The sequence below is a fragment of the Medicago truncatula genome, chromosome 3, assembly GCF_003473485.1.
Source record: "Medicago truncatula cultivar Jemalong A17 chromosome 3, MtrunA17r5.0-ANR, whole genome shotgun sequence".
Taxonomy (NCBI): domain Eukaryota; kingdom Viridiplantae; phylum Streptophyta; class Magnoliopsida; order Fabales; family Fabaceae; genus Medicago; species Medicago truncatula.
In genome coordinates this window covers 4,432,802-4,456,358 of record NC_053044.1, presented here as the reverse complement: position 1 = coordinate 4,456,358, position 23,557 = coordinate 4,432,802, and the positions used below count along the sequence as shown (strand labels likewise).

At 33.7% G+C, this 23,557-nt stretch overlaps 2 protein-coding genes and 1 pseudogene across 2 annotated transcripts; 1 reads left to right on the top strand and 2 right to left on the bottom strand.

Annotated features, from left to right (window-relative positions):
- Nucleotides 1-4,412: 4,412 nt before the first annotated feature.
- On the top strand, nt 4,413-6,906 carry LOC11420601 (gibberellin 2-beta-dioxygenase 2-like; annotated as a pseudogene).
- Nucleotides 6,897-7,400, bottom strand: LOC11424877 (alkaline/neutral invertase A, mitochondrial). Its single transcript, XM_003598492.4, has one exon. It carries the CDS (start codon nt 7,398-7,400, stop codon nt 6,897-6,899), a length of 504 nt encoding a protein of 167 aa, XP_003598540.3.
- Nucleotides 7,401-19,817: 12,417 nt separating this feature from the next.
- On the bottom strand, nt 19,818-23,220 carry LOC25488616 (cytochrome P450 82A4). Its single transcript, XM_013603519.3, has 2 exons — nt 22,177-23,220; nt 19,818-20,594 (listed from the first exon to the last, which is right to left on the bottom strand). The coding sequence occupies exons 1-2, from the start codon at nt 23,143-23,145 to the stop codon at nt 19,965-19,967; spliced, it is 1,599 nt and encodes a 532-aa protein (XP_013458973.1). The 5' UTR covers nt 23,146-23,220; the 3' UTR covers nt 19,818-19,964.
- Between the last annotated feature and the right edge of the window lie 337 nt (nt 23,221-23,557).

The following is a 23,557-nucleotide window of genomic DNA, read 5'->3' as shown; positions in this document are numbered from 1 at the left end:
AGTAGAAAAATCTTTTGTAACTTGTAAACTAGCAATTTATGGTATTATTTGTCTTTACGTATAAAATGGTAACCTAATAAGTATGTGTAATTAGTCCAGCCTTTAAGATTTTTTCAGATGCGATTTTGCTGACATGTTTTCTTTTACGTATATGTGATATTTCATAAAATTAATCGATATTGATTTTGTTTGTTACAAGGTTAAAACAAAACAGAAAAAAGGAAAGAGGCTAGCCGCCTCATAAAGAGGACTCCTAATTCATTCATCCTAAGTAGAGACAGCAAATCCTCTGGAGAAGAAGAGTAGTGGAGAGTCAATTTAACATCGCTCGATTCAACAAACAACAAATAAAATGTAACCAAAAAAAAAACACCAGATAAAATAAATTTTCTATTGTTTAATCGAATCAACATCAATTAAATCACATTGTCTTATTTATGAAGATCATACACATCTCTATCTCTAGTAAGATAAAGTGTCATGTATCACTTAAAGGTGGAATGGTGGATCAATATTTTAAAACTTGATAAAAATTGATGTTGTTCTATGTAAGAATAAGTTTATGGTATTACTCAAGGAAAAAACAACATTAGACATCAAAACTCAATTTATGTTCTTTTCTTTTTTTACTTTTATCGAATCAATATCAATTAGATTACTATCTCATTCATAGAAACGTTGAAAACCATAAATAAATTACAACATCAATTGTTGTCGAAATTCGCAAACCATCTTAATATTAGACTTTTTGAGCCCTTACTTATAGTAACAACACATGTTGCTTTTTAAGGGCTGCCACCTATGAATCACAATTTTTCAAGGTACAAGTTTTTATCCACTTTTAGCTTTTTCTTATTTTTTTTTTCTTTCAAACAAACCAATGCATGTTTTTTTTTTGAAGGGACCAATGCATGTTATTATGTGGACAAAGAAGGTCGTCCATTCAAATTCAAATTCAAAACAAAAGCAATCAGACAAAAACAAAAGGAATCTTTCCTCTTTCCTTCTTTTACTTTCTCTTTTCTTCTTCCCCACCTCACAAAACACCCATTTTGATACAAAAACAAAGATGCTATGCTATTGACATGACTTTGTTGGAATCAATTTCAAATTCAAATTTCCCCCTCTCTTCTATCCCAAAACTTAAAAGTTCATGCTCTCCCTCTCTTCAAACTACCCTTTTTTTCAAACTCCATCTATCCTCTCTCTAAAATCCCCAATCCGCAGAAAAGAGAAAAAGAACCAAAAATGATGGTTGAATCCTCCAATCTGTTACGACCGATTTGCAGGTAATCGTTTTTTGTTATGTCACTAATATGGACAAGGAAAGTAATTTTACATGTTAGCATTAACACGTTTGGCAATTTTGGTAGGTGTTAATCTAACTTGAAACATGAATCTTTTATCATAGTGACCATATTTTAGTATATGAGCCTTTTATGATAATGAATTTATATAAGATTTGCCTCACAAAGTAGTCTTCATAATATGAATGGCAACAGTTACTTAACCCAAAAGAAATAGATTAAAAAGGAAGAGATTGTGTGCTAAGGTAAGAGGGTCTGATTGCATTTCAAATACAACCCAAGTTAGACTCAATTTGACTTAAGCAGTGTTTGGCATCACGTTTTTTTCACGGTGCACGCTACCCAATATCACTTTTACTGTGATTTTATGAAGCTGGAAATTCCAGCTTTTGCCTAGAAGTGCTTTTTTGAGCTTTCCACCGGTATTCCAAACACATGCTTAATAGATCATCTTTTCCATACATCCCATATTTGAGTTACAACTACTTTTTTCATGAATCTTTCTCCATATACACCTCAAAGATGTACAACAAAAACAGGTTTTACATGTGGAAGCTTTCCAAATTTAATTCAATCATTATATTTTTATGTGACAGGAGACTTTACAGATTTTACATGTGGTTATATGGCGTCAAGAGGAAAGATCTTTAATATAATAACAGTCAGCTCCTCAAAAAATTTTAAGACTTGCAATCTATTAAAGTTGACAAGAAAACATGCAAATTAAATCATATGTTCAAATAAATCATATAATGAAATTCACAAATGAAACATATGATGAAATCCATGTGTGCTCACACTAGAAGACAATTATAAAACAAAAGTTCTTTGACATGTTAGTAGATTCGTTCACTCTTTCCACATAACACTAATAAAACTTATGTCTAAAGTAGCAGGAAGATTAGTGACATCATTTTACAAGATTAACACATGACCCAAACTATTTTTTTATTTTTTTTTATCGAAATGAAAATTGTTTTGACTCCTTTCATTCCACCGTTGATAGTACTAACCCCATAAAAATAAACTAAGATGAAAAGTACATTTGGTTCCAAGTTTAGACCACTAACTAACATATGAAACGTGATATATTATGGATTGGGAAACAAGAAGGAACTTTCTCGCACACAGTATCATGTTAATTTCTCTATATCCTAATATAGTAGTATTTGTCATATTGAAGTATGTGATAATCTACTGCATGGAAAAAAGCATACCTATCTCTAATTACCACAGTCAACCAACAAATTAAAATAAAGGTTTAAGGATGTGTTTCACCCCTGCAATTAGGCGTCGTTTAAAAATTCGTCCCTGTAATCGCTAATCCTGGCAAATTAACCTTGCATTGTTTAATCATTTAAAAATTCGTCACTGAACCCACTTAATGACTGCCACGTCATCAAATTACCCCTCTACCTCTCAGACCGATTCAAAATGACCAATACACCCCTCCTTCCATCTTCTTCCTAGTCCCAATCTCAAACAACCCACGTATCATACCAACCTCATCCTTATCATCATCACCACCACTATTAACACCAATCCATTGTGATTGAGATGAACAAAATGGCATTCAATGATAAAATTGATGAACTCTATGGTTTCTCCTTCAGCAAAGAAGCTAATCCAGTCACAATCTTCATTCCTCTTTCACCACTCTTCGGTTTCACCGCCGGTAACTGCCACGCTGGACTCGCCGTCGCTGTTTTCGCCGCCTCCGACACGACGGTGCCGATCTGCTTCAACCGGTCCTTTTTGCAGACGAAAATATACGGAAGCGATTGAAGAATTGTCTTATACTGACTATTTGAAAATTGCTTGATTTGGATTCTTGATTTGGATTTAAAAGCTTGGGTTGTTATTGATTTGGATTTTGCAGATTATGATGTTTTTTGATGCTGTTAATGTTGTTGTTTTGATGTTGTTGATGACAGATTTTGATTTGGATTTTTAATGTTGTTGTTGATTTAAAATTTAAATTCGAAATTAAGCTTCTAGAATATTGATTAGTTGTGAATCTGATTGCAACATGAAACAATGACTGGGTTTTAGAGAAGAAGAAGAAGGGAAGAGAAGAAGAAGAAATGGGCAACGGGATGAGAAGAGAAGAAAGGGAAGGGCATTTTTGTCCATTCCCATGCTATTTTGTTAATTTGATGATGTGGCAGTCTTTAAGTGGGTTCAGGGACGAATTTTTAAATGATTAAACAATGCAAGGTTAATTTGTCAGGATTAGCGATTACAGGACGAATTTTTAAACGACGCCTAATTGCAGGGGTGAAACACATCATTAAGCCTAAAATAAATAAAGTTCAGAAAAGGTATGTTCTGTAGTTTTAATTGGTCGTAGATAAGCTAGGTGTGCTCTTATAATTAGTATAGTTGCATGAGTTGGTCAATTATTGTTTAGCAATTCAACGAAGTTTTTCTACCGGTAAAAGAAAAATTCTCCCTATCCCACCATAATCAATTTATTTAACTATTTCACATAAATTAAAAAAATATATAAATAATATAAAAGAAGGTTTTATTTTTACTAAAAAAATATAAAACAATGTTACTTTTACTAAATCATGATTGTCAAATATTGATGTATTCATTGATACTATAAATATAAATATAAAGTGAAAGACATTGATTTACAAGTGAGCTAAATAATATTAATTAGAGGGCATAAATAAATAAATAAATAAAATTAAGGTTAAAATATAGTTTTGGTCCCTGCAAATATGTCTTGTTTTGGTTTTAGTCCCTGTAAATTTCTTTTGTTGTTTTTGGTTCCTGCAAAATATTTTGTTTTTGAAAATAGTCCCTCCAGGGACTATTTTTAAAAGTAAAATATTTTGCAGGGACTATTCAGGGACCAAAAACAACAGCAAAAAAATTACAGGGATTAAAACCAAAATGAGACATATTTGCAAGGATCAGAACCATATTTTAGCCTAAAATTAATATATTGTATTGAAAATTAAACGTGTCGTCTCTAATAAGTATTTACAATTTCAAAATATTTTAATCCCCATCCTCTTCTATTCTTTGCTACATATATAAATATATCCCATTTTAGTAGATATGCTCATAATCCTCTTTGTTCATATACTTCATATACTCTTGCTGAAAAAAATTCTCTCTTGCTCTTCCTCTCTTTCTTGCTAATTCTCTTTCCTCACATGTAATATAGCACCAACTTGTTAACACAAAAAAAAGAAAATACATTTATATCTAGCTCTCAAAGTTCTATACTATAGCATAGAGTAAAATCAAAGATTTAGAACCAAACTTGATACTACTCTTTACCAAGAGAAACAAATATGGTGTTGGCTTCACCAAAACCAATGAGGAATGAAACGATTTTACCAAATGATCTTATTCCAATAGTAGACCTTAAGAGTGAAAGGTCAGAAGTAATAAAACAAATTGTGAAAGCAAGTGAAGAGTATGGTTTCTTCAAGGTGATAAACCATGGTATTAGTGATGGAACTATTGAGAAAATGGAAGAGGCAGGGTTTAGTTTCTTTGCAAAACCAATGTCTCAAAAGAAACAAGCTGCACCTGCTTATGGTTGTAAGAACATAGGATTCAATGGAGATATTGGTGAGGTTGAGTACCTTCTCCTCAATGCCAACACTTCCTCCATTGCTCAAATATCCAAAACTATATCCAATGATGATCCACATTCTAACTTCAGGAATGTCATGAAAACTACCTCATTACTAGTACTATATTAGATTTTTCTATTTGTCATTATCCTTTTAACATTTAGTAAGTGGAAGTAGTAGATTTCTCCTTATATGCAATAACATTTTGAATTTTTTTTTGTCTCACTTCATTCAAATTGAATTAATATTTTTTATTAAAGTATCTAATTATATATTTAACCATCTTTCTCTTGTGATGATTAAGGAACGATGTGAATAATCAATTAGATAATATATAAGTCTAGATCACATTCAATTTTGTAGTCATTCTTAATTAGTTTTTATGTTAAGTTTAATTATAAGGGTAATTTTGACGACATGATACAACTTGTAATGAAACTTAACATTGTACAAACCAAATCAACCAACTTTTATTAATTTGTGTGAATAATGTATTAAAAGAGCGCTGAATATAGAAACAAATGTATTAAAAAAGGCCATATATGTTTATATTCCGAAAAAAAATATATGAAGCTGGTATATATTTGAAATCACCGTATTAAAGTGTTTGCAAACTTTAACAAATCGATCGAAATTCCAAACATGCCCTTAGATTGTCTACAGTTCAAGAACCATATTCTAGGTGTAGGAAATGCATTTACCATTTTAATTGAAAAAAAATAGTATATAGATATAAATATTGTAGGTGTAACAAAATTTTAGTGTTAAATACAATAATGAATGTCTCTTAGTTTTGATGTCTATTTTTGAAAGGCATGTAACAGAACAGTATAGAGATATAAATATGAGTATTGCAAAGGTTTGAAGAATGACATTCTTAGATCTAATGACGTTTCTGGTCTTCAAATTTCTCTTCAACATGGTCTCTGGATTCCTGTTAACCCTGACCCAGAAGCTCTATGTGTTAATATAGGTGATGTCCTTGAGGTATTTTTCTTTTCTTATTCATATAAATATGTGTTAATTGAACGTCAAAATAAGATATCGTATTTATACGCATTTAAATAATACACACAAAAATCAAATGATAATGTATTATTCTATATCAAAAAATTATTTCTCTTTTTATTCTTTCTATCTTTTAAGTCATTTTAACCCCACACACTTTTCTTGATTCAGTTTGCTTATACCATAATAAAAGGGAGGGTCTCCTCTTGCCATTAAACTAGGGGCCTCCTCTATCTATCTATGAGCAGCACTAGCATGAAAAGGGGAAATATTTTCAACTTGATAGGAATTGAAGTGAAATGACTTGCATTATTGACTTAATGTCTATTGAATTGAATTTTAGCAATATCAATTTTCTTCTGTTCATGATCAATGACACAAAATGTGCTAGCTAGCTATACTGATATATAAGGTTCAAAATATTTTGATCAATTAAATAACCTTGCCTTATCCCTATCATATCCTATTTTAATTTTACATAATTGAGTAAATATTTTGATACAGATTAAATTGATTGATATCATTTGATTTAATCTAATCGACTTACGTGCCATTTTGTAAATTTGAGTGACTAAAGTTACTCGTCCGCTACCATTTCAAGGACCGAAATACCTATTTACTCATGAGAGTTGATGAGAAGTAGCAACTTTGGTGGGAACTAAAAAAAGGAGGTAATTGATTTTGTGTGTGATGACAGGTTATGACAAATGGAAGGTTTGTAAGCGTGAGACATAGGGCAATGACAAACTCATACAAATCAAGAATGTCAATGGCATATATATTTTGGGGCTCCACCTCTAAATGCTTCCATTGTTGCTCCACCAGTTTTGGTTACACCAACCAGGCCCTCTCTCTTCAGACCATTTACTTGGGCCGACTACAAAAAAGCCACTTACTCTCTAAGGCTTGGTGACACCAGAATTCAACTTTTCAGAGCAAACATTGCATGATCATTCATAAAGTTGAGTATGCACCAATACTTTTACGTGTTCTTGGGGTCACAGCCAGTGATTATACACCATTCCTCACCCTCTAATGCTGGATAACATATTTTGAGAGGCATTTGACCAATGATATCATCCCATTTGGCGTCTATTAAATTCAAAATGCCCTCATTTTGTCTTGTTGTGCCTAAAGAAGAGACAATGGCCCAAAGGTTTCCGAGTGTGAAAAACCTGAAGTCCATATGAGCAGGTTGCAGATTGCCTATGAAGTATCCACCTTCCTCAGATATCCAGTCCACAAGCCATGAAGGAATTTGCTCAGGATAAATGTTAAACTTGTTGACAGCATCAGTAGAATACTCTTCAGTCTTGTACCGATAAATTTCATTAATCTTCTTTATGTCAACCCAATAATACTCTCTCATGTGAAAGGAGAGTGCACTCAGGCGATTACTAACAGCAGCCACCAGATCCCTGGTTGTATCATTCACTATCAGCATCTCACGAGAGCAGCGTAAAGCTGAATAAAATAATGCCTGCATATATTCAAACACAATTTATGAGCATATATTCAGATACTATTGCACAGAATAATTGAATTGAATTGTTTCATCATGCTGTTGCAGAAGGAATACCTCTGAAGTTCAACTCGGAGACTCATGATCTAAATATTCATTCAATTAAGATGACAAAACTATATATTCATTCATAAATCACCGACCATCTAACAGAAGAACGCTATGGAAGACAATCAACTGTGTCACAAACGACCCCAATCCAATTTAAAACTTAATTGTATAAAGATGATGTAATAAGTAGTACCGGTTCAGTAAAGCATATTTTCAAAAGTTCTAAACAATGAATGTCTTAGTTTTGAATATGAAAAATGTTGTCAGTCATTTTGCAACCTTGAGTGAAGAGAAACTTGTAAATTTTAGAATTCCCAGTAAGTTATTCTGGCAAAGAATAAAGATTTTTAAAACAATGAAATCACTTGTTCCTTCCTGCTTAGTGAATCTAACCAGAAGAATGAGATGCTGCTCCAAATGAAGAGCAAGAGATCATGTTATTAAGCGGAAGAGTTCTCATTTTAGTACCAATAAATGATAGAGCAGAAGTATAATGCAAGTGAAAGAGAACAACCTCTAAAAATTAGAAAGGAACAAGTTGTTATCACATTGACTAATATAAAAGTTGACAATAAAAATGGCACGGGCCAATGTAAATAGCTTCTTAAAAGTCTTCGGCCAACTTTTGAACTACTTCCACCGTCTCCACAATACTCACTCCAACAGAATCAAGAGTCCCAGTATTGAGAGCATCCATTGGACACCAAATTAGGCAAGTAAAGTTTGGGACCTAGAGAAAGCCACATTTCCAGGCTTAACAATTTGGTAGAAGCAACAGACAAAAACCAAGTTTAACCACCACTAGGAAGAAGCTAAAACTTAAGGAAGAAACATATAGGGACTAAGGGTATTTCAGGGTACTCAAGTCCCACATTGAGTAGTATGTGTAAAAAGAAGAAAAGTAGCAGAAATGTAGCTCAAGGTGGATAACATGGCTTAGATATCATGTTTGCAAACATGGCTAAGAGAAAACGGGTGGAGAGAATTGGGAGAAGACTGAATTTGGTATTTTATAAGTGGTTACATCAATCCTATCTATAGGCCCCTAACAAACCATTGACTAATTATTATGCTCCAACTAGCTATATTTTTAGTAATTACTACTTCTAGGGGTGGGCAAAATTAACCAATAACCAATCCGAACCGGTTAACCGAACCGATCCATACTAAAATTAACCGAACCTTTATAGTGGATATTGAACTGAACCGCTATTTTGAAGACAGTTCATTAACTGAATCGAACCGTTATCAAAACTCAGTTAACCGTATGTACCAAACCGAACCGATGTCAGTTAACAGTTCATTGCTGCATCTGTTTATGCGTTTCTTCATTATTTCTTGTTACACAAATGTCAGATAATGTCTTAGACTTCACAGTGCCACAAGATACAAACCTCAATGCGTCGAATGAACTATCAAATGAACTTGAATCTAATGCTGAACACGATGTTCAATCTACTGGTAACACTAGTAACAAGCGGTCTAGTGTGTGGGAACATTTCAAAGAGGTACCTGGCATAGGGGAAAATGGAAAGAAAAAGGCTAAATGCAATTATTGACCTCAGCTCATTGTGATTAGCGGGACAAGTGGAATGTGGAATCATCTAGGAAGATGCGTTAAGTATAACTCTGGTTACACCCAAGGGACCCAATCAAGGAAAAGGAGAAAAATCGTTAAAAAGGGTCAAGTTGTTTCTTCTCCAAGCTATTCCAAATTTGATCAAGAGGCATGCCATGCGCAATTAGTGAGAACTTTTGTGTGTGCCGAGCTCCCATTCCGATTTGTGGAAAATGAAGAATTTAGAAAGTTGTTGATTATCTTGCAGCCTCGATTCGACATCCCCTCACGATATACATTGAGGCGTGACATCTGGACGCTCTACAATGAGGAGTTGGGAAAATTGAAAAAAGTCTTGAAGAATTGTGGTGGAGTTTGTTTGACAACTGATACATGGTCAAATCAAAACTTAAATTACATGAGTTTGACCGTTCATTTTGTTGATCGTGAATTGAAGCTGCACAAGAAAATCATCAACTTTTGCCAAATCACAGGAGACATGTTGGGTAAATATGTTGACACTTATTTGAGGGATTGGGGGTTGTATGGTAAGATATTAACGGTAACGGTGGATAATGCCAAGGCAAATGATGTTATGATTCAATATTTGCATAACATGATGAGTTCTTGGGACAATCACGTCCTAAATGGGGATTATATTCACATGCGGTGTTGCACGCATGTATTAAACCTTATTGTGAAATCTGGCTTGAAGGAGGATAAACAAGGGTCTATTTCAAAGATTCGTCATGCTGTTAAATGGGTCAAATCCTCGCCATCTAGATTGGAAAAGTTCATGATATGTGCTTCTGATGAGAAAATTCCATACAAAGGTGCTGTTGTACTTGATGTTGACACTCGTTGGAACTCAATGTATTCAATGTTGACGGTTGCCTTGAAGTATAGAAAGGCCTTTCACAAGTTAAGCGTACGAGAGGTCACATTTCGTCGAGAAATGGAAGAGAAAACAACGCATGGAATAACAGATGGAGATTGGGACTATGTTGAATCTGTGCTTCCCTTGCTTGAGTTGTTTTATAAATCCACAATTCGTTTGTCTGGTTGTTTGTATGTGACAAGTGCTTCGTATATGGCAGAGGTGTTCGCCATTGGGAAAGGGATCAACAAGCATATGAGTAGTACAAATAAGTACATCATGGAGACAGCGAACAAGATGAAAATTAAGTTCAACAAGTATTGGGGAGATCCAGACACCTTAAATATCTTGCTATTGATTGCTTTTGTTCTTGATCCACGGGCGAAATTGCATTTTGCTGAATTTTATATTGACCTTCTATATGCAAGCACCGGGAAAGCTAAACACCTGAAGGACAAATTGATGTCAGATTTTAGAAAAATTTATGTTCAATATGGTGGTACAGATTACTCTCAATCTAGTCTACTAGAAACCAGGCATGAGAAGGATGACGATGATATTTGGTGCCACTACAGTCAAGAAACCGGGCATGAGTGAGTATATATACAACTGGACGTTGTAACAAACTCCTCTAACAAACTAACTACCTTGGTTAACACGCTAACCAACGTTTGTTACTAGACTCTGCTTCTGAAGCCATCAGAAGCTGCACTTCAGAAGCTGTAAGTTTCCAAACAAACTACTAATCAAAGATAAAGCTAAAACTAACTAAACTGAATTACTAAACCAATAGGATGCAAATTGAGAGTACATGTGAAGGGTGAAAAATTCCATATTTTGATATATATTTTGACACGATTTTCTGCCAATGGATGAAAAATTTCAAAAAATAAATTTTTGATAAATTCCGAAAAATGCCAATGGATGAAAAATTCCAAAAAATTATTGTTAATAAATTTTTTTGAGCAATATTATATATGGTCATTTTGACTGATGGAGTTGTGTAGACTTAAAAATTAAACACTAGTTATTTATTACTCTGCATATGGTTTTGTTGACTACTGTGTTATGTTAAGCATTCTTTTATTGAAATGTTTTGGTTTAATTGAGCTTCTTTTTCTTATTTTTTTTTTAATTAAAATCCAAAATTTTATTATATAAAGAAAACTACTTATTGAATTTTATTTTGATGCTAGTTCATAAAATACGTTCAAGCATATATGACTGAGGCCAGATGGTTAAATGATAATTATCAACCAACATTAGAAGAGTACATTCACATATCAACAGAATCATGTGGTTACGCACTGGTTACAACTTGTTACATTTTCATGGGGGATACAGCTACATAATATATCTTCAAGTGGGTATCAAATGGAATAAAAATGATCAATGCTGCTATTATCCTTTGCAGGCTAATGGATGATATTGCATCCAACGAGGTATGAAGATAAAGTTCTCCATAATTTTGTCTGCAATGTATATTTGTTTTAATTCAACAATGTAACATGAATTATATATTATTTGTTGCATATAGTTTGAATAAAAAAGAGATCATGTTTCTTCATTCTTGGAATGCTATATGAAGCAACATAATATCTCTAGAGAAGGTGCCATTCAAGAAGGTCGAAAAAGAATTGTTGATGCTTGGAAAGATATGAATAAGGAATGTCTTATGCCGACTGAAGTTCCAATGCCTTTTTTGACGTGCATTTTAAACTTATCACGCTTGATGGATGTGGTTTATAATGATAAAGATAACTTCACTCATCCAGAAGGAGAAATGAAGACATTCATCAAATCTTTACTTGTTGATTCAGTGCCAATTTGAGCTATCATTTCAACGGTAGTTATACGATGGTTTTTCTTTCATTCTTACCTTTGTTAAGCTATCTCATCGATAGTTAGGTAAAAGTATCATTTGTCTTTGTTAAGCTATCATTTCAACAGTAGTTAGACGATGGTTTTTCTCTCATTCTTACCTTTGTTAAGCTATCTCATCGATAGTTAGGTAAAAGTATCATTTGTCTTTGTTAAGCTATCATTTCAACGGTAGTTAGACGATGGTTTTTCTCTCATTCTTACCTTTGTTAAGCTATCTCATCGATTGTTAGGTAAAAGTATCATTTGTCTTTGTTAAGCTATCATTTCAACGATAGTTAGACGATGGTTTTTCTCTCATTCTTACCTTTGTTAAGCTATCTCATCGATAGTTAGGTAAAAGTATCATTTGTCTTTGTTAAGCTATCATATCAACGATAGTTAGACGATGGTTTTTCTCTCATTCTTACCTTTGTTAAGCTATCTCGTTGATAGTTAGGTAAAAATATCAATCGTCTCTGTTAAGCTATCAATACGATAGTAGACAATCATTTTACCCAGTGAAACTACATTCCCCTAGCGGAGTCGGACCCCTTTTTTCTTCAATGAATTCGGGTATCCCGTTGTTATTTCTCATTCGATTCAAATCATCCTGCATTCATAAATTGCATCACATGCATCCATAGCATCTTAGGTCAAAAATTGTGTACTTTGTATTTAAGTCTCTTCGACTCGTCAAATCAAAGATTTCATCTTCAAATCTCCGGACGAAGAAACTTAAATAGGGGCATCTGTCATACCCCAATTTTTGACCTAAGGCCCCACTGACACATGTCACTTGACTCTGATCGATCTCTAATTTTTCAGTGAAAAAATTCGACAGGGAGGTATTTTAAAATACCTCATTTTTGATTTCGAGTCAGACCCTCTTTTCTCTTTTTATTTTCTTTCCATCTTTTATTAATTTTAATTTTAAGATTAGTTACTTTTTTTATATTTAATAATTTTTATTTTCCATCTTTTAATTTTATTTTTCTTTACATAATTTAGTTTAATTTGTTTTTATTTTATTTCGTATTAGTTATTTTATTTTTATTTTATTTCTTTTTAATTAATTATTGTCCAAAAAAAAAACAAAGTGTCAATAGGTCCAAAATAAAATGTACAATGTCTAAAAAAAATTTCAAGTCAAGTGTCAACTTTAACATTCCTTTTTCAAAATTCACCATAATTGTCCATCATTTCCATTAAACCAATTTTCCATTTTTCATCAACCTCCTCACCTATAAATAGAGCCCTCATTCCACACAATTTTACACACCAAAAGTTCTATTGAGTTGTCAAAGAACTTTTCTCTCTTCTCCCTCTTAGCTTGTGTTGACGAGCTATTCTTTTCTTCTCCCTCTTTTTTCTGTCCCTTCGGAATAAGTCCCTTCGGAAAAGTCCCTTCGGTAATTTTTGTCCCTTCGGTTGTCCATTTCTTTTATTTTCTTGCATTTTATTTCTTTTTAGCATTTTAATTATTGTTATTTATTTTCCAGCAATAAGAATGTATTTAGGTCCAATGTAAATATAAATGAGAAAAGTGTGTGGGTGTGTGTGTCCTTTTATTTCTTTACCGCCTTATATATATCCAAAAATGCAAAAAAAAAATAGATTAGGGATTTTGTGGTGATCCAACGTCACTACAAAAATCCACGCGCTTTTATTTTTATTGCTCCGTTAGTTTAATTTTTATTTAATATTCCAAAAAAAAAAACAAAAAACATGCAAATAATCAAAATCACAAAAATATTTTCATAATAAACCTTGATCCAAATCAAGTGACCGCATTTTTATTTTCTTTTCTTAATCAAACTTCAATCAATTTAACTTTACTTTAAGTCTCTTTTTTCAATATTAAAAAACACAAACAATACTTATTTGCCACTTGGCTTTTCATTTTAAAACCTTTTTCAAAAATAATAAAAAACATAAAAACCAATCAAACGTCATTTTCTACCCCGAACTACGAGGTTTTGATCCCTTACGGGTACGTAGGCAGAGGACACTCGTCCTTTCAAATCAATAAAAATGTAGATAAATTAGGTCTCATTTTCTTCTTTTCTTTTAATCATCGCATTATTTTTTTTTTTCAAAAGCAAGCAAATTATAGCACATTAAATTAAATAAAACCAAGAGGTTCCTGTAGAGTACTACGGACATAAAGGGTGCTAACACCTTCCCTTTATGTAACCAACCCCCGAACCCTAAATCTTTTTAAATAGGGGTAGTTTGAACTTTTTTCCCCTTTTCATAATAAAATTAAATGTTCAGTCGTGAAATAAATTAGTGAGTCAAAAGCTAATCAAATAGCCTTGATCATCGAAAAATGACGCGACAATGAGGAGAAGGAAGAGGTCGTGGCCAAGGATCATTCAGAGGAAGTTGTAGAGGATGTCAAGCCTTTGACATGTCCACTGTTGAGTGCTACAAATGTCACAAGCTTTTACACTTTCAATATGGGTGTCCTAGTTTAGGCAAAGAAGCTAATTATATTGAGCTTGATTATAACGAAGAAATGTCATTGATGTCATATGTGGATCATAATGAAGCAAAAAGAGAGGATGTGTGGTTTCTGATTTGGGATGCAATAATCATATGTGCGGTGACAAAACCTTGTTTAGTGATCTGATGTAGTATTTTTGCAACAAACAATTGTAAGTATTTGTATCGTCTCCTCAGGGACTAGTGCGATATTGAGGACCGTTCAACACCAAATATCATTCTAAGTTAAATGATAATTTGTTGTTTGTTTGAATAACTAAGTTGCAAATGATAAAGTTGAGATTAATAGGGCGTAAAACTTGTTAGGATTAGAGTTCCTTGATCAATCGTCGCACATAACCTAATGACCATACATGGATTCTAGCTTTTCTTTGATATTATCACGTATCCCTCGACAACACTATTCGTGTCCAAACAATATTGTGAAATCAATTGTATCATTCAATGGTCGATGTCTCAAACTATTGAATGATTCAAGAGTCGATCTTATCGTTCAATCGATGATTTCTCAATCTATTGAATGATAAGAAAGCTTTAGGTTTGGATACACAAGGTGATTATCAAAACATCGATTCCATGTCTAGAACCTATGTTTTGATAGATGGTTATTCTAAACCTAGATTCAAAAGTATTTCTCAATCACAATTAAATCAAAGATAAACATTAAAGTGCAAGAATAACATCAATATCAAATCAAATGCTAGAACCATATATTTATAGATCAAAAGATTACATGTTAAGCTAGGATCAAGTACCTCTAATCCCAACAAAGGAGATTTAGCTACTCATTGTCATGGAAGCCTTGCAAGAATGAATTAAAGAAGCAGGATTCATTACAACTTGTGATTTCTCAACAAAAGATGAAGAATCCACTTTCTATCACTCTCACTCTATAAAGAACAAGCCCTATCTCTCTCTCTCTCTCTCTAAGAATATTACAAGTGAAAAACTATGAAAAACTAAGATCAAAACTAAGTTTAAAACTCGGTATATTCTGAAATGGTTGAGTGGGCTATTTATAGAATTCTGAGTCTGCATGCACTCGCCTCACGAGCTACTTCATTCGCCTGGCGAGTTGAAGTTTCTTCCCCATTGGGTTTGTGCCACGTCAGCAGTGAGAAGCTTAAACCGCCCTAACTCGCCTCGCGAGTACTTTCCCCCGCCATGGCGAACAAACTCGCCATTGCGAGTTGGTGGCGTGTAATCTCTGTTGGCCATTGGAATTGCTCGCCTTTTACTGGCCATGGCGAGTTGGGGGCGAGTAATCTTCATTTTTTAGCCTCTTTGTACTTTTCTTCTTTTTTGCTCTTTGCTTGATGTCTTGAGTTCAAATCCTGCGCAAATGGGTGAAGTAAGATAGATAAAGCGTAAAAGGGCAATAATCACTTATCTCTCGGCTTTTCCCTTAATAACTTGCAAAACAAGTAACAAAAATTCCTAAAATATATCACTTAAAATACAATTTTCTAGCACTTATCATGATCTAAATGAAAGCTTTACACATAGATTGTGAAATTATGAAATAATTCAAAGATGTCAGTGAGAGGAAAAGGAAATGTAATGTTGTTAGTAAGTGGTGTTATGCATGTAGTCACAAAGGTGTTTTATGTGCGGGAGTTAAGGAATAGCTTGTTGAGCATTGGTCAGCTACAACAAAGAGGATTATCAATTGTTATTCAACATGACAAGTGTCGAATTTACCATCCAGTGAAAGGATTAATTATCCAAACAGAAATGACATCTAATAGGATGTTTGAATGAACTTAGAATTGATGCGGCATCTCGCTTACATCATAATCGGGGATAAAGTTTTGAGAGAAGTAGCAAAGGAACGAACCGCGGCATCAATATGGGCAAAGTTGAAATCTTTGTATATGACAAAGTCTTTGGCTCATCGGCAATTCCTAAAGCAACAACTCTACTCATTCAGGATGGTGGAGTCAAAGACCATCATGGAGCAACTTACGGAGTTCAACAAAATCCTTGATGACTTGGAGAATATTGAGGTGCAACTTGAGGATGAGGATAAAGCTATACTCTTGTTGTGTGCTCTACCGAAATCTTTTGAATCGTTCAAAGATACCATGCTATATGGCAAAGAAGGCACTGTTACCTTGGAAGAAGTTCAAGCGGCTTTGAGAACCAAGGAGTTGACCAAGTCCAAGGACTTGAGAGTTCATGAACACGGTGAAGGCCTAAGTGTTTCAAGAGGGAATGGTGGAGGTAGAGGTAACCGGAGAAAGAGTAGTAACAAGTCAAAGTTTGAATGCTTTAACTGTCACAAGATGGGTCACTTCAAGAAGGATTGTCCGAAGATTAATGATAACTCCGCACAAATTGTCTCTGAGGGTTAAAAGGATGCGGGTGCTCTGATGGTGTGGTGTTGTTTGGAGGATGAAGAAGGTGATGTGTCTCACTTTGGGAGTGATGCCTAGTGGAGTAGTGGTCGTCTGAAGAGACGTTAAACACTCAACATCAGCCTGGAGAGGCGGTGGTAAGAATACTCATGATCTACCTGTTGAGGTGGAGTTTCAAGGTTGAAGACATAGTGGGATGTACGCATTTGCTAGTTGAGGTAGAGTACGCTCAACGTGAGGTGGAGTTGAACACACCGGTAATGGTACAACTATGAAGGACCTTGGGTGCTATGCTCTATGGTGAGCAAGGGATTTCTTCATGAGGTTGAAGAATGTATAGCACGGCTTGCGGGATTACTCGAAGGCCAAGGGTGATTGGATGCAAGGTGATATTCAAGGAAGCGGGAGATGTTCTGCATTGAAGATGTTATGGTGAATGCTTGTGGGACTACCTAAAACTCCTAGTGTAGTTGGACTGCAAGGACTCTTCGAGAAGACGGAAGACGTTCCGATGGCTGAAGAGGTTAAGGTGAATGCTTGTGGGATTACCTAAAACTCCTAGTGTAGTTGGACTGCAAGGACCTTCGAGAAGGCGGAAGACATTCTGAGGGCTGAAGGGGTTATGAGGTGTAAACTTGTGGAGCTACTTGGTGTAGTGGGAAGCAAGGGAAAGAGCAGCAAGAAGGTTGATGATTGGCATCATCACTGATTTGAAGTCAAGGTGGAGAATTGTGAGAGTTAACTTAAAATCAGAATTCTGGAGAATCGTGCCACGATGAAGAAGCTTCGTGCCACGATTGTTGAAGCAAAATTCTAGAGCAATCACTGGAAAAATCGTGCCACGATTGGATCGAATCGTGCCACGATGGTGCGATTGAAGATAAAAATAAAACGTATTTTTATTGAAGATTTGTTTCAGTTTTTTAAGGGATTACTTTCACTATAAATATAGACCTTGTATCAGAGCAAACTTTGAGATAGAGGGGGCTGAAACAAGGGTTTAGAAAGGCAACAACAAAACTAGGGTTTGTATAGAGTTTGTCTCTTTGGAACAAACACTAGGGTTTGAGGGTTGATTCACCTTGGGAAACACTATTAGGATTGAGTCTCTTGGTTACGGGAAGAGGTTGGGACTTTGGGTAGAATTAGGCGGGAGACTTATTCTTGTAACCCATTGATTTCTCTTTTGTAACGTTACTCATCATATAGTGGAACGGAGGGCTGCTCTCTCCCCTAGACTAGGTCAATTTGGACCGAACTGGGTCAACAAATTCTTTTGTGTTCTCTCTTCTTTTTCTCTCGCTGTTGTTTTCTACTTTTGGCTTGTGATTATAATTGTTCCATACACTTTGTTTTGGTTGTTGGATTATTCCTTGCTCCACACATCAAGTTGTTATTGGTGTGATATTTTCATCGAATTCGCAACATTAATCATTAATATTATTTTATTCAGTATTAATTATACAGCTGCATCCAAAATATTATGGTCCAAGATAAAGCAACTGCTTAAATATATAAAGACAAACTCACGTTTAAAATCAACATATAATAATGTTTTATCATTCTACTTTTACATCAATCATTCTCCAGAACATTATGGTCCTTGTTTAAATAGTTTTACATTTCAGCTCAATATTATTTTTCTCATTCTGCTTAAATATTACCAGAACATTCTAGTCATTGTTAAAACAAATTAAAACATCTAAACGTTATCCAGAACATTCTGGTTTAGGATAAAACAACTGCTTAAATATCTAAAGACAAACTCACGTTTAAAATCAACATATAATAATGTTTTATCATTCTACTTTTATATCAATCATTCTCCAGAATATTATGGTCCTTGTTTAAATAGTTTTACATTTCAGCTCAATATCATTTTTCTCATTCTGCTTAAATATTAATCATTTTCCAGAACATCATTGTTAAAACAAAGTAAAACATCTAAACGTTATCCAGAACATTCTGGTCCTTGTCAAAACTATTTAAACACTTAAAGTTTATTTAATCTTGGTCATTCTGGTCCAGGATAAAACAATTGTTCTATACTCTAATCTTACTATAATAACATTTACCAAAAACTTTCTTGAGTATATAAACTTGTTAAAGTTTCAGGAATAATTTTAAAAGGGTCACAATTCAAACCCCTTTTATGACGTTTATTGCTAATTCAAGAATTATACAATTCCTTATACCAATCTCATTTTCTCTTGCTTCCATTTCTTTCCTTGTGCCACATATTCCTTTTTCTCAAATTGCCCATCAAGTAAATTCAGTCATATGGCCACAAACCAGTAGTATGAATAGTGATGAAACCTTATTTGACTCAATAAATAAAAAACGACAATGTATTTGAAATGACTATGAATTAAATATTAAATAAATAATAATGGTCTAAAATCCAAATTAAAAATACTCAAAACAATATAATATGACAAACTGTCATCAACTCTTAATAGAGTGGAGCCTATTTACCTTATAAATGAAAATGTATTTTGGAGAGATTAATAAATATTAATTTGTTTACTATATTCTTTTTTTGTTCCTACAAAATCATGAAGAGCTTACAAATTTTGTCCCTGTTAAATTTTAATTGTAATTTTAGTTCATATAAATGAAAATAAGGACTGTAACTGAAATTTTTTAAAAGTTTATGATTTTGTAGAAACTAAAAGCAAATTTAACCCTAGAACATATACACTACTATTTTTCTAGTTTTTTAGAATGTTTTTTTTTGTTTTCTCTTTATATTTTTTGTTATTTTTTTCTACAAGTGATGACTATACTTAGTGATCAATGCCTCTCATACAAAATATAGTTATAAAGCGTCCACCAATTTTAGCTTACCTGAAAAAAAAAATTGCATAAATTGTTAGGTCGGACGCCGTGAACTAGATTTGAACCCAGACACATTGACTTCTATGTGTAATTTCCGCTATACACCTAAAAATAAATATAGTTATAAATCTCTTTAACAAACAAGAAAATATTTGTTTAGGGTTTATCATATACCTTTTGTATTTAAATAATTATTTTTTTAATCAAATTATATTCCTTATATTCAGTCCCGATTTTAGATTTCTGGCTCCGTCTCTGATTTATACTCGTAGTATATACATAATAAATTACAATCCGTAAATAATCTCTAAATAAATTAAACACCATATATCTTCTCAAGCTTCATATTGAAATTGAAATTTAACCAAATAAAAGCACTAAATATCACAAAGGACTAAAGAACAATCATAACATGAATCCCAAAGGATTACATAGTTTGGAAATACACAAAACACAGCATTTTAAAGCTAATACAAAGATCATATAGCTTCATAACAATTAGAAGGCAAACGAGGCTTAATAAGAATCTCTAGTGGAGTTGCCTTGTGGTTGGTGATTCCAAAAGCTTCAGTCATATCAATAGGTTCAGCTGATGCCTTTGAGATTTCAAAGGAATGCAAAAAACTAGCCAAAGATAAATGCACCATTTGAAGGCCATAAGATATTCCTGGACAAATCCTTCTACCACTTCCAAATGGTAATAACTCAAAATGATGACCCTTAACATCAACACCTTTATGAGTAGTAAGAAACCGTTCTGGTTTGAACTCTAAAGGTTCTAACCAAACCTTAGGATCAGTATGGATCTTCCATAGATTCATGATTAGTCTAGTTCCTTTTTTGACATCATAACCACCTAAATTTGAGTTCTCTGTGAACTCACGTGGTCCTGAGAGAGGGGCGGGTGGACATAACCTTAGGGTTTCTTTGACTATCGCTTGAAGGTATACCAACTTGTCTATATCCGACTCTTTTACACACCTCTCTTTGCCAACTTGGATGTCAAGTTCTTCTTGTGCTTTTTCTATTACAAGAGGATTTTCCAGTAACAAACACATTGCCCATATAAGGGTGACACTAGTTGTGTCAACTCCTCCTGCAATCAGTGTCTTTAAACGAAGTTCAAATTTCATTAGAAAATTTTAACATATTCATCAAGAGTGTATAAGTGTTTGTTTAAATAAAATTCTTTCATGAAGAAAGAAACAATTAAAGTAAGCTAATATGATGTCATTAAAATCTTGCTATAATATGGAAAAAGGAGTCGACTCAAGTAATCTTGGTTATTATAATAAATGCATGAAATAAACACATTCTAGGGTCTTAGGTTTGGACTTTCTTTTTGACGTCTTAGGGTTTTGACTATGAATCACAAAACATGGCATTCATACAAATATGTCTAATTAAATAATGGCATACTAATATACATAGAGTCTTGTTAACGAGTGCCCCTGGGGCACTCTTTAAGGATACTAAATTTAGAATATATTTTTTAAAAAAGTCAAATATTATAAATTCTAATGTATTGATTACACGATTTTTCATAAAAACTTACAATTGTCCTTAAAGAGTGCCCCGGGGGCACTCGTTAACATTTCTCATATACATTTAGTAAATGAAGTCATATTCTTTCAAACCACCTAAAAACTCTATTCCATACCGGAAAAGCTAGATTAAACAAATAGATGGCTTACCGTTTTAGACGAAACAACACTAAGATCGTCTAGAACCCCACATCGAGTAGGGATCCTATCCATAAGCATATGCCAAGAGAAGACATTGACATTGGAAGGATCCCAAATTGTCCATGCCTTATCAAGATGTTAAGCTTTCCTCAACCGGGCGAAACTCACATGGATCCCGCATAATTTATATATGCGACCCAAATGATTTGGTGGGATCCATGTGAATTTTAATCCATCAAAGAGTGTATATGTAAAGAATTTGTTGTTAACACTCCTTCAATTACTTAAATTTCATATCAGATCTCATTCTCTTAGAATATATATATATATATTGAACAACTCTTAGAAAATATATCTATTTAACTTCATCTAAATTTGTTGGAAATTAAGCGGGTCTTACATGGCCGAGGTTAAGAAAAACTAATAACGTGTTTGTAAGTGATTAAGAGTTTGAATCTATTGATTCGAGCTTTGGACCATAAACATCCACACTTATGAAAACCCACCGGCAACCATGTTCTCACACTCCAATCGAGTGTGTGTAATAATTCAAATATTGGTATCCCGAGAGTCGATAACACTAAAAGAAGAGAAAAAAATTTCTATTTTAATTTTTAAAAAAGGGTTAAATAAGTAAATAATCTCCCTAAATATACCAACATTTGATTTTAGTCCCTCTAAAATATTCATTAGATTTTTGGCGGTCCCTCTAAAAAAAAATTATTTATGAAATTAGTCTCTGCTCTAGTGTAATACTCAATGTAGAGCATGGACTAATTTCATATATGTAAAATTTTAGAAGGACCAAAAGCTTAAGAAATATTTTAGGAGGACTAAAATCAAATGTTGGTATATTTAAGGGGACGATTTATTTATTTAACCCTAAAAAAAATGTTGAGAGAATGGGACACACAAACATACCAATATTGAAACATTTTCATAGAAGTTGGAAAAACATATGGAGAGAAAAAAGGAAATTCAATCTCAAGTGTACTCACACACATACCAGTATTGTGGCTTTGATTACGGTATCAGAATCAAATCCTTCAATTGTTGTTCCATCAAGCAATGAAAGCATCACATCCATGAAGTCTTGATGATCACCATCAACCTCCTTCTGATCACTCAAACTCCTTTTACGTTGGTGCTCCTCCAACAAATCACCTATAATCTTGTCCATCTCTTTGGTAGCTTTTTTCATGGCCTTCACATGGCCCCCAAAATCAAACCATTTTAAAAAAGGAAGAGCATCTCCCACTGTGAACACCCCCATCAAACGCAGCATCTCTTTTATAGCTTTTACACATATTTCTACTTCTTCCTTGTCGATAACATTTGTAGAACCGAAATATCGCTTTCCAACCAACAATGGAAGAACCAAGTCTATATTCAATTGAGTAAACCATTGCTTGACCTCCACCATCAAATATTTTGATGACTCGTTGTTCTCTTTACGACACCAAACATTGTAGAGCTCTTTAATCGAAGTTCGAACTACCATGACACGATAAGGTTGTAGCTTCTCCACCTGGTGATTGCTAAGGATCTCTAAATTTGTAATTTTTTTTATTTCGCGCAAATAAGGACCATAGGGAGCTTGAAAAAACATGGCTCCATTGTAAGTCATATGTTGAGTTGTTTCAAGTGTAGGGCGATCGGAAATTGCCAAGTCAATTTTGGTGAAACATTCCTCAGCCATTTCCCAATTACTTAGCACCAAAGCATTTCTCGAACCAAGTTTGATTGTGAATAAAGGTCCATATGTGTCAGCCAATGCACCTAAGGTTCTATGAGGTCCTTGTGAACCTAACAATAGTTGAAGGTGACCAAGTATTGGCCATGCCCCTTGAACTATGGGAGCCTCTTTGCATTGAGAAGCTTTGGAAGAACGATAAAGAAACAAAATATAAAACAAGAATATAGAAAAGAATGCTAATGTGATGGTACTAGTTAGGGAATCAAAAACCAAATCCATTTAATTAGCTAGCTAGCACGTGTGTTGATTGCTGGTTAATCATATGCTTTTATATACATCCTTAGGTGTGGAAAATATCCGATGACTAATTTATCTATGTTTGGGATATGTATACAATTATTGATGATATAATAGTTATATATGAACAGTTCCAAGAGAACTTAAATAAATATTTCTTTCAGTACACCAATTAGGGATGAAAATAGACCAGACCGTCTGATAGGCGGTTACAGCCTAACCTATTTAAAGCTTTACTCGGCCCAACTTGTTTAATAAGAAGGTTAGGCTCAAGCTCTTTATAAAGCATGTTTAATTAAATAGCCTAAGTCAATGTTTACAAATAAGCCTAGTAAGTATATGAGGCCGGTCTATTAAACTTTTTATATATAATATATCTTCCATTATAAATATT

What these genes read in the sequence shown, in the direction of transcription:
- LOC11424877 (XM_003598492.4), bottom strand. Translation starts at nt 7,400, where the DNA reads ATGCAGGCATTATTTTATTCAGCTTTACGCTGCTCTCGTGAGATGCTG.
- LOC25488616 (XM_013603519.3), bottom strand. Translation starts at nt 23,145, where the DNA reads ATGGATTTGGTTTTTGATTCCCTAACTAGTACCATCACATTAGCATTC. An exon ending in TAATCAAAGCCACAATACTG is followed by an intron (nt 20,595 to 22,176) that starts GTATGTGTGTGA and finishes CTTCGTTTAAAG; the next exon opens with ACACTGATTGCAGGAGGAGT.